The 10,090-nt window shown below is 54.4% G+C and overlaps 3 protein-coding genes across 3 annotated transcripts in view; 2 read left to right on the top strand and 1 right to left on the bottom strand.

Moving 5' to 3' along the window:
• The window catches only part of AURANDRAFT_66584 (hypothetical protein), a gene marked incomplete at both ends in the record, with an annotated part of 6,242 nt that extends 3,884 nt beyond the window's left edge, over positions 1 to 2,358 (top strand). The window contains 6 exons of the mRNA XM_009041888.1: positions 228 to 446; positions 657 to 725; positions 864 to 1,205; positions 1,318 to 1,543; positions 1,941 to 2,226; positions 2,293 to 2,358. Of these exons, the coding sequence (XP_009040136.1) occupies positions 228 to 446; positions 657 to 725; positions 864 to 1,205; positions 1,318 to 1,543; positions 1,941 to 2,226; positions 2,293 to 2,358 (1,208 nt within the window). The remainder of the gene's footprint in view (positions 1 to 227; positions 447 to 656; positions 726 to 863; positions 1,206 to 1,317; positions 1,544 to 1,940; positions 2,227 to 2,292) is intronic.
• A 601-nt stretch (positions 2,359 to 2,959) lies between these two features.
• On the bottom strand, positions 2,960 to 5,893 carry AURANDRAFT_72285 (hypothetical protein; the record flags this gene model as incomplete). Its single annotated transcript, XM_009041814.1, has 2 exons — positions 2,960 to 4,083; positions 4,138 to 5,893. The coding sequence occupies 2 exons, from the start codon at positions 5,891 to 5,893 to the stop codon at positions 3,215 to 3,217; spliced, it is 2,625 nt and encodes an 874-aa protein (XP_009040062.1).
• A 591-nt stretch (positions 5,894 to 6,484) lies between these two features.
• AURANDRAFT_66582 (hypothetical protein) overlaps positions 6,485 to 10,090 on the top strand; it is a gene marked incomplete at both ends in the record, with an annotated part of 4,416 nt that continues 810 nt past the window's right edge. Inside the window, 5 exons of the mRNA XM_009041889.1 lie at positions 6,485 to 7,249; positions 7,712 to 8,052; positions 8,882 to 9,054; positions 9,317 to 9,734; positions 9,894 to 10,049. Of these exons, the coding sequence (XP_009040137.1) occupies positions 6,485 to 7,249; positions 7,712 to 8,052; positions 8,882 to 9,054; positions 9,317 to 9,734; positions 9,894 to 10,049 (1,853 nt within the window). The remainder of the gene's footprint in view (positions 7,250 to 7,711; positions 8,053 to 8,881; positions 9,055 to 9,316; positions 9,735 to 9,893; positions 10,050 to 10,090) is intronic.

Below are 10,090 nucleotides of genomic sequence, written 5' to 3'. Positions count from 1 at the left end.
CTTCCAGAAGCTTAATTTCTTGGATCTCCCACTATGCACTGACTCACCTGCAGAGAGCAGCGCTGGCTTTCGACTGTTATTCTCAACAAACATGGCACACGTGGCCATCCGACGGCTACAAGCTAGTGTACAATGCTGTGCCAGGGTATTTCGCTGTTGGAATTCACGTTGGATTGCTGCTGCAAGTGAGTCATCACAAAGTTGTGAAATATCATGTCAAAACGTAGATGGAACCAGCGCACCACAGCCAGGTCACACAGTAGGGTCCCCAATTTCTTCCAATTTGCCTGACCCGTTCGATTCACTTGCGTCCAATTATCGAATTCGGATTGAGCTCCAGTTTAAGTTCAACGCCTCATCAGGGATCTACGGAAATGCTGAGGCGCGCGTGCTCTATAGAGCTCTAATGATGCGACTCCCTCAGCGCCTAGAGTTAGATGTTATTGGTCAGAGCCGGTCGTGGCGGACCCTCTCTCTTAAAGTTGAAGCGGATCGTCACAACGCTCTAATCGATCTGTGCCACAATACCTTAAGTAAGCTAGTTGGGGGTGCGAATACCTTCCCCGAACACGGTGATATCATAGCAAAGATCAGTGCTGGCTTAACTCCAGCTCGGTGGGTTGAGGCGACACAACATTTTTCCTTGGTTTTCGCAGGTAGATGCATTGCCAACCCGCGGCTAGATGCATGGTTACGATCTCTCCAGGAACGTGTCGAGTACCTGCGTAAATGGATTTCTGACAGAGGGCCACTACGCCTCTGGCTCGGCGTCTTGTTTTCACCGCAATCATATTTGCAAGGCGCTCTTCTCGATGTAACTCGAGATCGTAGTAGCCGCTTTGAATCCATGTCTTTTGTTGCAGCGCCCTTTCTTGCTACCGATGATGTTGCAATTTCTCCCGGTTCAATTCTAGCCGAGGGCTTCTTACTGTTTCATGTATCGCGGCGCTTGGCTTCCGAGGTTCTCGTTACCAATAAAAATGCATCATTTTTCCATAATTCTGGAGTCGCACCCTTACTGCTCCTTTCGCCAGGCCCACGGAGATCGTCTAATTTATCACTGAAAGAACAGCCCGATTTGAATAAGGCTGTCGAGTGTCCTGTGTATAGCTACAGACAGAGTGTATTCATTCGCCTGCTCACCGCACACCTACCCGCTGCGCTTGGACCTGAAGTATGCTCCGAGCGCACAGCATACTTGCTTTGTTGAGCTCAGGTTCTCACACCCGCCAATTCAAAAGTGAACAAAATCAGCTCCAATCTCAATCCAGACAGCAGAATTTCGAACAGAAGAGAGCTAACAGTTCACATATGTAGCGGGAATTGCCCCTTCAAGGTATACTTCTCTTACTAGCTTGAGGTTCACAGTGCAGTGGATATATGCCAGCTTAGTTGCTCACTTGTATCTTTTGTACGAGGATACGCGGATGCGGTATCCTCTTCTTTCTTTCTCTTGCACACTTTTAGTGACCGAGGAGTCTGGGGGTTGCATAGGCAGCTCACCGCTTAGTGTTGCTAGATCCCCGCCGGTTGGCAGGGCAGTGTAAATATCTACCTTTCTAGTCTACATACACAGAACGAACGGTTCATTATTCGGGATTCGGACAAATGATAATTGAGGGGGTTGAACGATGGTCGAACGATATCTGACGCTGCCTTCGGCATGTTCCGGGCCACTGTGGAAGAAACTGAGAGCACTTCGCCGTACGAAGTCGGGGTCGGCGGTCTCGAAAAGTCACTCCATGTCGAGCGAGAGGCAGCAGAAGTCGAACACGCCACGGTGGGCGCGTCGCGCGGCGCTGGGGGGCGGGGAACAGGGATCTCAGCTTCTGCGTGTTCCCCCACGAGATGGACTGAAGTTTCAGGATCTCTAACCCCGAGTTCCTACGGCAAACTACTCTCGTTTTCTTCCCCTGTGAACCATAACATGCCCAACGCAGCGCCAGAGATCGTTGGACCATGCTCGAAACTCAGCACGCTGAGATCTCGTCCGACCAATGGGATCAGCGGATTGGATTCTTGGATAATATATATTTCGTTCTCTACATGTACAGTGAAGGCGCTTACATTCCTTTACAGTTGGCCCCACCTGCCGGAACAAGCTGGCGAGCTCGGGAAGCAGTAGGACGATTTGCCTGGCTGAATGAACAACAGATGGTAGGTGGACTGTTACCGACAGGAGCAGAGCCTTTACGTGTGGATCCAGAACGTCTTGCCCCTCCTACAGTGAAGGCGCTTACATTCCTCTACACATAGATTTTTTTGATAGTCTTTGGTAATCTTGTATCCCAGGCTGCTTTATCTCCCTTGACCTCACTCTTCACCCAGACCTGGGGTTCCCCGGTCTTCTTCTTTTGACTGCAAAGTATTTATCCTGGAGTCTACCTCAAGTTACCCCTGACCTTATCTCAAGATATGACAACCAGCCCAATACGCCACTCTGCCTAGATACCCCGCATTGAAGCAAATACTCAACGTGGGGTGTCCTGGGTGTCTTCCCTCTTAGAATTAACATATCTCGCCGGCGGGATATGTTTAACGCCGCGGCTTCAACCTACTGTCACCGGATGCTTGCGCTTGGGGGACTTCTGTCGACGCTTCAAGCCAGCCATGGCCATCTTAAGCCGCAACTTGTCCTTGAGAATATCCCTGCCATCTGCGACCAGGTGTGCAAACCTGAGTGCATATAGACACACATGAAGGGTGGAATGCTTGTATCCATAGGAGAATCTTCCTCCTGAGAGCACCCTAGCTTCCTCTGTTAATACTGCGTAGATTTCCGAATCGGCGAACCGCTTTAATAACGCACCACATATTTTCTTCCGAGCCCCAGGGCCTCAGTTATTTTCTGCTGCTAGTGCTATATAGGGACATGAACCAGCAGACTAGTTTGGGCTGGATGATGATAGGCGGTCTGAACTCACCAGGTCGCTACCACGACCGGGAACATATAGTATCGCCGTAAATGTAATCCCCCATCACTAGAGCTCAAGCCCCCTGCACCCCCTGCACCACCACAAGGCCGGATTCGGGCGGGGCTGGCCTGTTGGGCGGATTACCCTGGCCGGCGTATTATGCTCGTCTCTCTAGCTAGTCTCAAAAGAGCAAGCTCGATAAAACGAGACTGGCATTAAAAAGCAAACCCAGCCGGAACCACAATATGCACGCATTCGTATTTCCCCACATAGTGTAGACTTTTGATTTTCTTTGCCGTCTAGGTTCGGTGGTCTTTGTTGTTTGTAGTCAGGTTTGGGAAAGAGCCCCCCCCGCGTGACTTGTATTCAGTTGCGTCTTGTGTCGCACCCAGGGGAGTAGCCCAGGCCCGATCGGGACGCGCAAATTTGCCCGTGGCAGATAGCATTGGTCGACTGCGGCTCGAAGCCCGAGTTTGGGCAGTCTGAATTTTCGATCCTCGCTTCGCTTGTCTTTGTGTCAGTGCGTTCGTGCCATGGCTTGATTTTTGTTCTCCGAGCGAATCGACGTGATCGATCTGATTTTTCATTGGGATATTATTGTCTCGGCAATCCACGCAGCATATCGTTTCTACATTGGCTGAAGCCAACTGACCCCCAGAAGTGTGCTGTGCGTCCGGAGTATTTTTTGAAACACCCCATCGACCAACCCCAAGCGCCTCTACCTTTCCTCCGGCGTGGACATAGACGTGCCGAACACGTTCAGACCTTTCCAGTGCTTCAGCGAGTATCCTGACTCCGTGATGGGTGATCATGTTGCCACGCAGGTCGATGCTGCTAAGGTTCGATTTGCCAGCTAGCACCGATGCCAGTGCGTGAGCCCCGTCATCTGTGATCATATTATCTCGAAGAGACACTTCCCTTATCGATGTGTCGCTCCGGAGTAGTGCGGCAATAGCATGGAGCTCTTCGTCAGATATCGAGGATTCTGGTAGCTGAATCGTACCAAGCTCCGATGAAGTGTGCACTTCACTCTCACGACTCAGGTCGGTCTGCTTAACTGCATGAACATACCGGAGAAGTGTTCGTCTTTTTGCCTCCTCCTCTGATTCAAGTTTTTCTTGCATCAGTGCGCATTTGTGAACAAGATGTTCTATACGCTGATCCCTACCTGCAATTTCGCTTTGCAAGATATCTCTGTTCTCTTCTTGAACCATCATCATACCATAAGATCTGCCCATATGTTCAATAAGCATTTCCTTCATACCCGGCGAGTTCTGCGCACGCTTGAGGAATTTGTTTGCGTCGTGCGCTTCAAGCCACGCCCGAAAGTGCGGGGTCTTCCCCTTCAGTAGTACCATGTTTGACGAAGTCGTCGAATCAAGTATAAAGCGACTATGTGCTTCAATTAAGTGCTCCTCGCTTTTGATCTGAAAAGAATCACTCTGTTTGTTTACACCAACCTCTGTAGCATTATCTTCTTGATACTTCCGCGTTATTGCATCGAGACGTGTTTTCATTGTTTCCAGCTCTTCTTGCTTAATTCGACTGGCTTGTGTGATGATGCGATTTGACTCGTTAGCATCATCTAATTTGACTTGCAGCTTGGACAGATGATCATTTGAGGACTTGAGTTGGACCTCAAGCTTCCGCATCTCCTCCGTTCTGACCACCTTGGCCTCTTCGTCAGTCTGCATCTTGTTCAAGAGAAAGCCAAGGCGCCCACTGAAAGTTTTCACTTTTTCAACTGCCGCCCCCTTTTCTTCACGTTCTTCGAGCTTTAGCCGGACCTCCTCGCGGCACCGGGAGGCGAGGACTGAGTTGTGCTTTTTAATCGCTCGCAGCTGGTCTTGAAGAATCTTCTTGTCTAACTCTGCCTTCACACGACCCCGGCCTTCCTTTGTAGCTTCCTTGAGAAGACGTGCGTTCTTCTTGGATAGTGCTACAGTCTCTGCTTCCTTCTTTGTGAGCTCCTCCATAGCACGAGTTTTGCTTAGTTCGGCAAGTTTTAAGCGCTCCAGAAGCTGAAACACCTTTTCTGCCATCTCACGCAGCTGCTCACCGCTGTCCCGTGCTTCAGATTCCATCCGCAGCCGCTCGCTGTCTGCACGATTTGAACGATTCCGAACTTCTTTTATTTCCTCCATCAAGTTATTCAAATCTGCCGTCAAATTGCGATTGCTTTCTTCCTTCATTCGTCGATTGCGAGTTTCAACTTGGAGATGAGTATCCAACTCCACACTTTTTGCATGCAGCTGGCGTAACTTATCTTCCATACTATTGACTTGATCCTCGGCTAGCCTCTTGACTCGATCCTGTGCTTGAAGCTTTTCAAGTAGCTGATATTGTTTTTCCTTGCGGACACGCAGTTGTTCATGCAGAGCCTCGAGTTCCACTTGCGCTTTAAGTTTTAGCTCCTGGTTCTGTTGCTTTAGCTGCTCGATTTCCGTTCGGAGGACGCGTACTTCATCTGCACGGAGTTGACCCTCGTGTGCTGCTCGATTCGCCATTTCTTCGTGTGTCTTGGCTGTGGCTAGGAGCGTTCCGTACTTAGCTTTCAATAGTTCCAATTCGCTACTGTAATTTTGATTTTCTGCACTCAATTTTGCGCTTTGCGCCTCTTCCGTTTCCAGCAGCCGCAGTAATTCGGAATTCTGATCTGTAATTACTCGTAGCTGTTTGTCCTTCTCTACTGTTTCGGTTTTCATGGATGCTAGTTGAGCATCTGCGGTTCGAGCCCGACTAAGAAGACGAAAATTCTCATCACGCAATATTCGATTGTCGTTCTCGGCTGCAATTTTCTCCAGTTGAATGGCATTTGCATCCTCCTCGACGCTGTCCAAATTGCGTAGAAGTTGCACATTCTGATCATTCAGCATTCGCAATTGTTGCTCTTTCATCGCCAAGGCATCGTTGGCCCGGGTCTCGCGTGATTTTTGTAATTCATCAATTGTCTTAGGCGGCAGGCGATGCGTCTCCATCGTGAAGGGGATAGCGCGCGGATCAAGGCGATATATGTGCAGGTGATATAGCCGCCAGGATATATCAGCCAGGATATTCAGGATACAGAGGAGAGAGACAGAAGATATATCTCGTACTCGAGTACGAGTATCGTCTGTCGCTGACATCCTCTTCTATTATTGTGCGCCTGAGCGCACCCCAGGAAAATCTTCTTTTGGGGGGGAGTGGTGCATATGTCAGGGAGTAATCCGGCGCCTAGGCCGCCGCCAAGAGGGTCTTATTCCTTAGCGGCCGGCGCTGGTGCGGGCGGGGCGGTCCCGGCCCCGGCACCAGGCGCGGCGACGGAGGAAAAGGAGGCAGAAGGCCCGGCGGGGGCTCCAGCGGGGACCGCTGGGCCAGCGACCACGGGCACTTTTGTGGCGCGGGTGGCCGCGTCACCGGGCTTGAACGTGGACGTCGAGGTGCGGATTAAGAGTGCAGGCGAGAAATTCGTTGAAGGAGTTATCACCGGACGGCGCAGCGTGGATAGCAGCTATCCAGTGGCGCCTCTGGGCCTTAGTGGGGAACGCGGTCCCGTGTTAAATCTAATGCACGGGCGGCATTTCCTCACGATGGCCGAGTATGAGCAGGGCTATGCTAGTCAGCGAGGCCAACTACCGAGCGGCGCGCCCGCGATGCCGGAGATAGTGGCGCGGGACGCTCCGGTGGCCCGGGCGCCTGCGCGGTACGCCAGCGAAACGGTGCCTCCGGGTTTCGGGTACAACAAGGACGGTTTCGTGAGCAAAGTCTTTGGAAGCGCAGCGAGGTATGTGGACAAGTGCTGGCCACCCTTTTTGCTCCTAGCCCAAAGCGTGGCCAGGGATTATTTGGATCATAACATCCCGACGCTGGTGGCAGCTGTGGAACACGCTCTCGAAGGGGCTACGAGCGAGGGGGTCGCTTTGACACCTCCGGTTTTCGATGTCTTCGATGATGCGGAAAGCATGCTGCGAGGGCACGTGCTGCGGCTGGGAGCCGCCCTGAAGGAGGTGGCTGGAAGGAAGGCCAAGAAGCAACGGATCGAGGATCCGAGCTCGCGTCAACCTGGGTCTCTGGGGCTCAGGATAATGGGAGAGCTGTTGGGCGGGGCTCTGTCTCCGGGGGCCAAGACACTGTGCGACGGACTGGAGGACGCGGGTCGCACTATGACGACAGCGAAAGAAGTGCTGGGCAAGCCGCCGGAGGGCGACTTGGCCCGAGCTCTGCAGCGGGTGGCGCGGTCCACGGGCCCTTGCGACGTGGTCGCAAAGGGAACCTTTGGCAATACACTGGTCACCCTCCGGAAGGGCGCGGAGGACGGGATGGAGGAACTGGCGCATAAGTCTGATTTCGGCAAGGTGCCGCCGAGCGGCGTGCGCGCGGGCCCGGCGTCCAAGAAAGGTTTGACTTTAAATTCAGCCCTGAGAACGGGGTCGATCGAGGGGCTGCATTACTACAGTGTCGCTTTGGCTTTCAGCGAAGGGGGGTACCCGGAGTGGTTCGGAACCTACCGCTTCGATCGCGCGGCGGCGGCGGATCCTAAGCGGCCATGTGGGCCGCCGGAGGCGCAAAGCGTCCTGCGGGCGATTGTTCGACATGTGGTTCAACCGCTGTGGAATTTTGTGTCGCCGATGGACCAGAATGGGCCAATGGAGTTTATAGATCTGGTGTTTCAATGGCTGGATTTGGGAGTGTCTGAAAGTTTTGTCAATGGCATGGTCTGTAAAGTCCATGTGGAATTTCAAAAGGCTTTTAGTGGCTGGCTGGACGGGGCCGTGAAGGACCCACCGAAAATAGCAGTGCTACCAGGGCACCTGCAGGCCCTCATCGATGATGAGGTGGTCATGGTTAAGCGGGTGCATGAGTTCCAGCGCCGTTTCAGTGGCAGGGCTGCGATCGCAGGTTCGGGGCGGCGGGGCGAGGAAGCACAGCCGGAGCTGAAGAAGCCAAAGAAGAAGAAGAAGAAGAAGCGCGACCGGGACGACGCCGACGGGGCGCCCGCGAAGGCGGGCAAGCCGGCGTCTAAGGGTGCTAGCGCAGGGGGCGCTGGCGGGGGCGTCAACTACATGGATGCGCTGTGGAAGGTGTCGACGAAGAACGGTGCAGTGCTCAAGGATAAGGAGAAGAAGGGCGCCTGCCTGAAATTCATCCAGACAGGGAGGTGCGCGTTCGGCGCTGCGTGCCGTTTCTCGCACGACAAGGATTTTTGGCAGAAGAACGGCGTCACGTGGCGGGCGGTCCGGGCGGCGGCGTCGGGGGACAAGGACTCCGACTCGGGATCGGAGGAGGAGAGCCGGGCGCGGTCGCGCTCGCGATCGCCCTCTCGGCGGGGGGATTGAATTCCCGAACGTGCCGAGAGTTGAATGGAAAATTGAAATTGAAATTGAATGGGCTCAGGAAGCAGGCCGGCGGACGCGGCGGCGCCGCCGCCTGTTTCGCCGCTACCTGATCCGCCGCCGGACCCGCCGCAGCCCGCGGCGCCCCCGGCGGGAGGGGTTTGGCCCGACCCTGGTTTTGTTCCAATCGGCGTGAACTGGGACGGCGGACGGGAAGAGGAGGACTTCTTTGTCGAACGGCTGCGGGCTACGGCGCGGGTGCTGTGGCCCGGCGTCGAGCCCCTGCTGGAGGGCGGCCTTTTGCGAAAAATAGGGACCCTGTTTTCAGGGGCGCTAGATGGTTTCGGACGAGTTGCGGAGATGCTGGGCGCCTGCGAACTGGTGATGCAGTGTGACAATGATGAAGCTGTCTGAAAGACGTGGAGTGGACTGGCTGAAGGTTCTCCAGCGGGTTTGGCCGGCTTGTCCGAAGGTGATACTGATGGAATTCATCTATCTCAGGGGCGACGCGGAGTTTGAACGGCAGCTGCGCAAAGCCCGGCGACGGCTGCGCCGTCTGGGGTACTACGCCCCGCCGCCAGAGAGCTGCGTACTTAACGCAACGGAGCTTGGCGGTGAGAATCGCGTGAGGTTGATCTGGCCAGCACGGCTCAGGTCTATGGGCGCGACACAAGAGGTCCGCCTGCTGCGGGGCAACGAGGCGGGCCTGCAGCAGCTGGTGCCAGCGGATTTCTTTGTCCCCCTCAACAAGCTCACGGAGACGCTGACATACGACGGGGAGTGGTCGAAGTGGGCAGAGCCGGGCCTTCAGGGATCCCGCGGCCCTGGTGGGCGGCGGGCCAGGGGCGGAGCCCCCAGCGCGCACCGCGCGTCTGGAGGTCCGGGCGCAAGCCGTTGGGTTGGATGTGGCAACGGTTTGGGTTTTCCATTGATGCATTTCTCTTGGGGCTTAGTCCACCCCTGTTTTTGAGTGATTTGAAACGGACACAATTTTCTTTCTGCCCCCCCTTTGTTTAATGGCTTTCCGCCGGGGGCGAGAGACGCATCAATATTTTTCTACGTGGCCCGGGGCGATTTGGGTGTCCTTAGGTCCCGCGGTTTCGGTCGAGTTGGGTGGCAGGGACCCAAGGTGGGAGACGGGCATGCCACTTGTGGGGTCAATCCACGAGCAGCGGGATGCGTCGCTGTTGGCCGAGATGGCAAGGGGCATGCCTCAGGTCCAGGGACTGGCAGCAGCAATATCCAGTAGGACCAGGTGCTTGAGATCCGGAGCCACAATCTCAGCGCGCGGTTCAATCCTAGAGGGCAAGGATAGCTGGCTGCAGTTCTGCGAGGAGCTCAAAGTGCATCCCATAAGGTTGCACGAGCCGACTACTCAGGATCTCATCGAGTTCGACACTATGCTGTACATCATGTTTCTGGCATGGAAGGTGCCGCGTATGGAGGCTGGGAAAGGGAGAGGCAAGGAGATCATTTCCGCAGATCTCTATTTGTCGCGGGTGAATGGGTGGGTACTTGATAGGTGCAAGCGGCCAGTGCAAATTGACCGAGTGTGGTACAATACACAACGGGAGGCCTACAAGGTCCAGAGGATCGCGGAGAAGGGCAGGCCTCCGCGACATCGGAAGCTAGCCTTTATTCCAGCTCATTTTGAATTGATCCTCAGGATCTCCGGGCTGGACTGGAACGAGCCTTGGCATCGCACGTGGTTAACAGCAGCTCAAGTAGCGTTCAATCTTGGCCTACGGGTCGGAGAGTATACCCAGCGGAGAGCAGAGGACTTCAATCCGAACACAGCCTTTAACATGGCTGACGTGGCCTGGTATAGGGCTAACGGCCAACCTTTTGACCCGGCAGAATTTT

The sequence above is a fragment of the Aureococcus anophagefferens genome (assembly GCF_000186865.1).
Source record: "Aureococcus anophagefferens unplaced genomic scaffold AURANscaffold_24, whole genome shotgun sequence".
Taxonomy (NCBI): Eukaryota; class Pelagophyceae; order Pelagomonadales; family Pelagomonadaceae; genus Aureococcus; species Aureococcus anophagefferens.
Note: the sequence above shows the minus strand (reverse complement) of the source record. Positions and strands in the feature narration are given on the sequence as shown.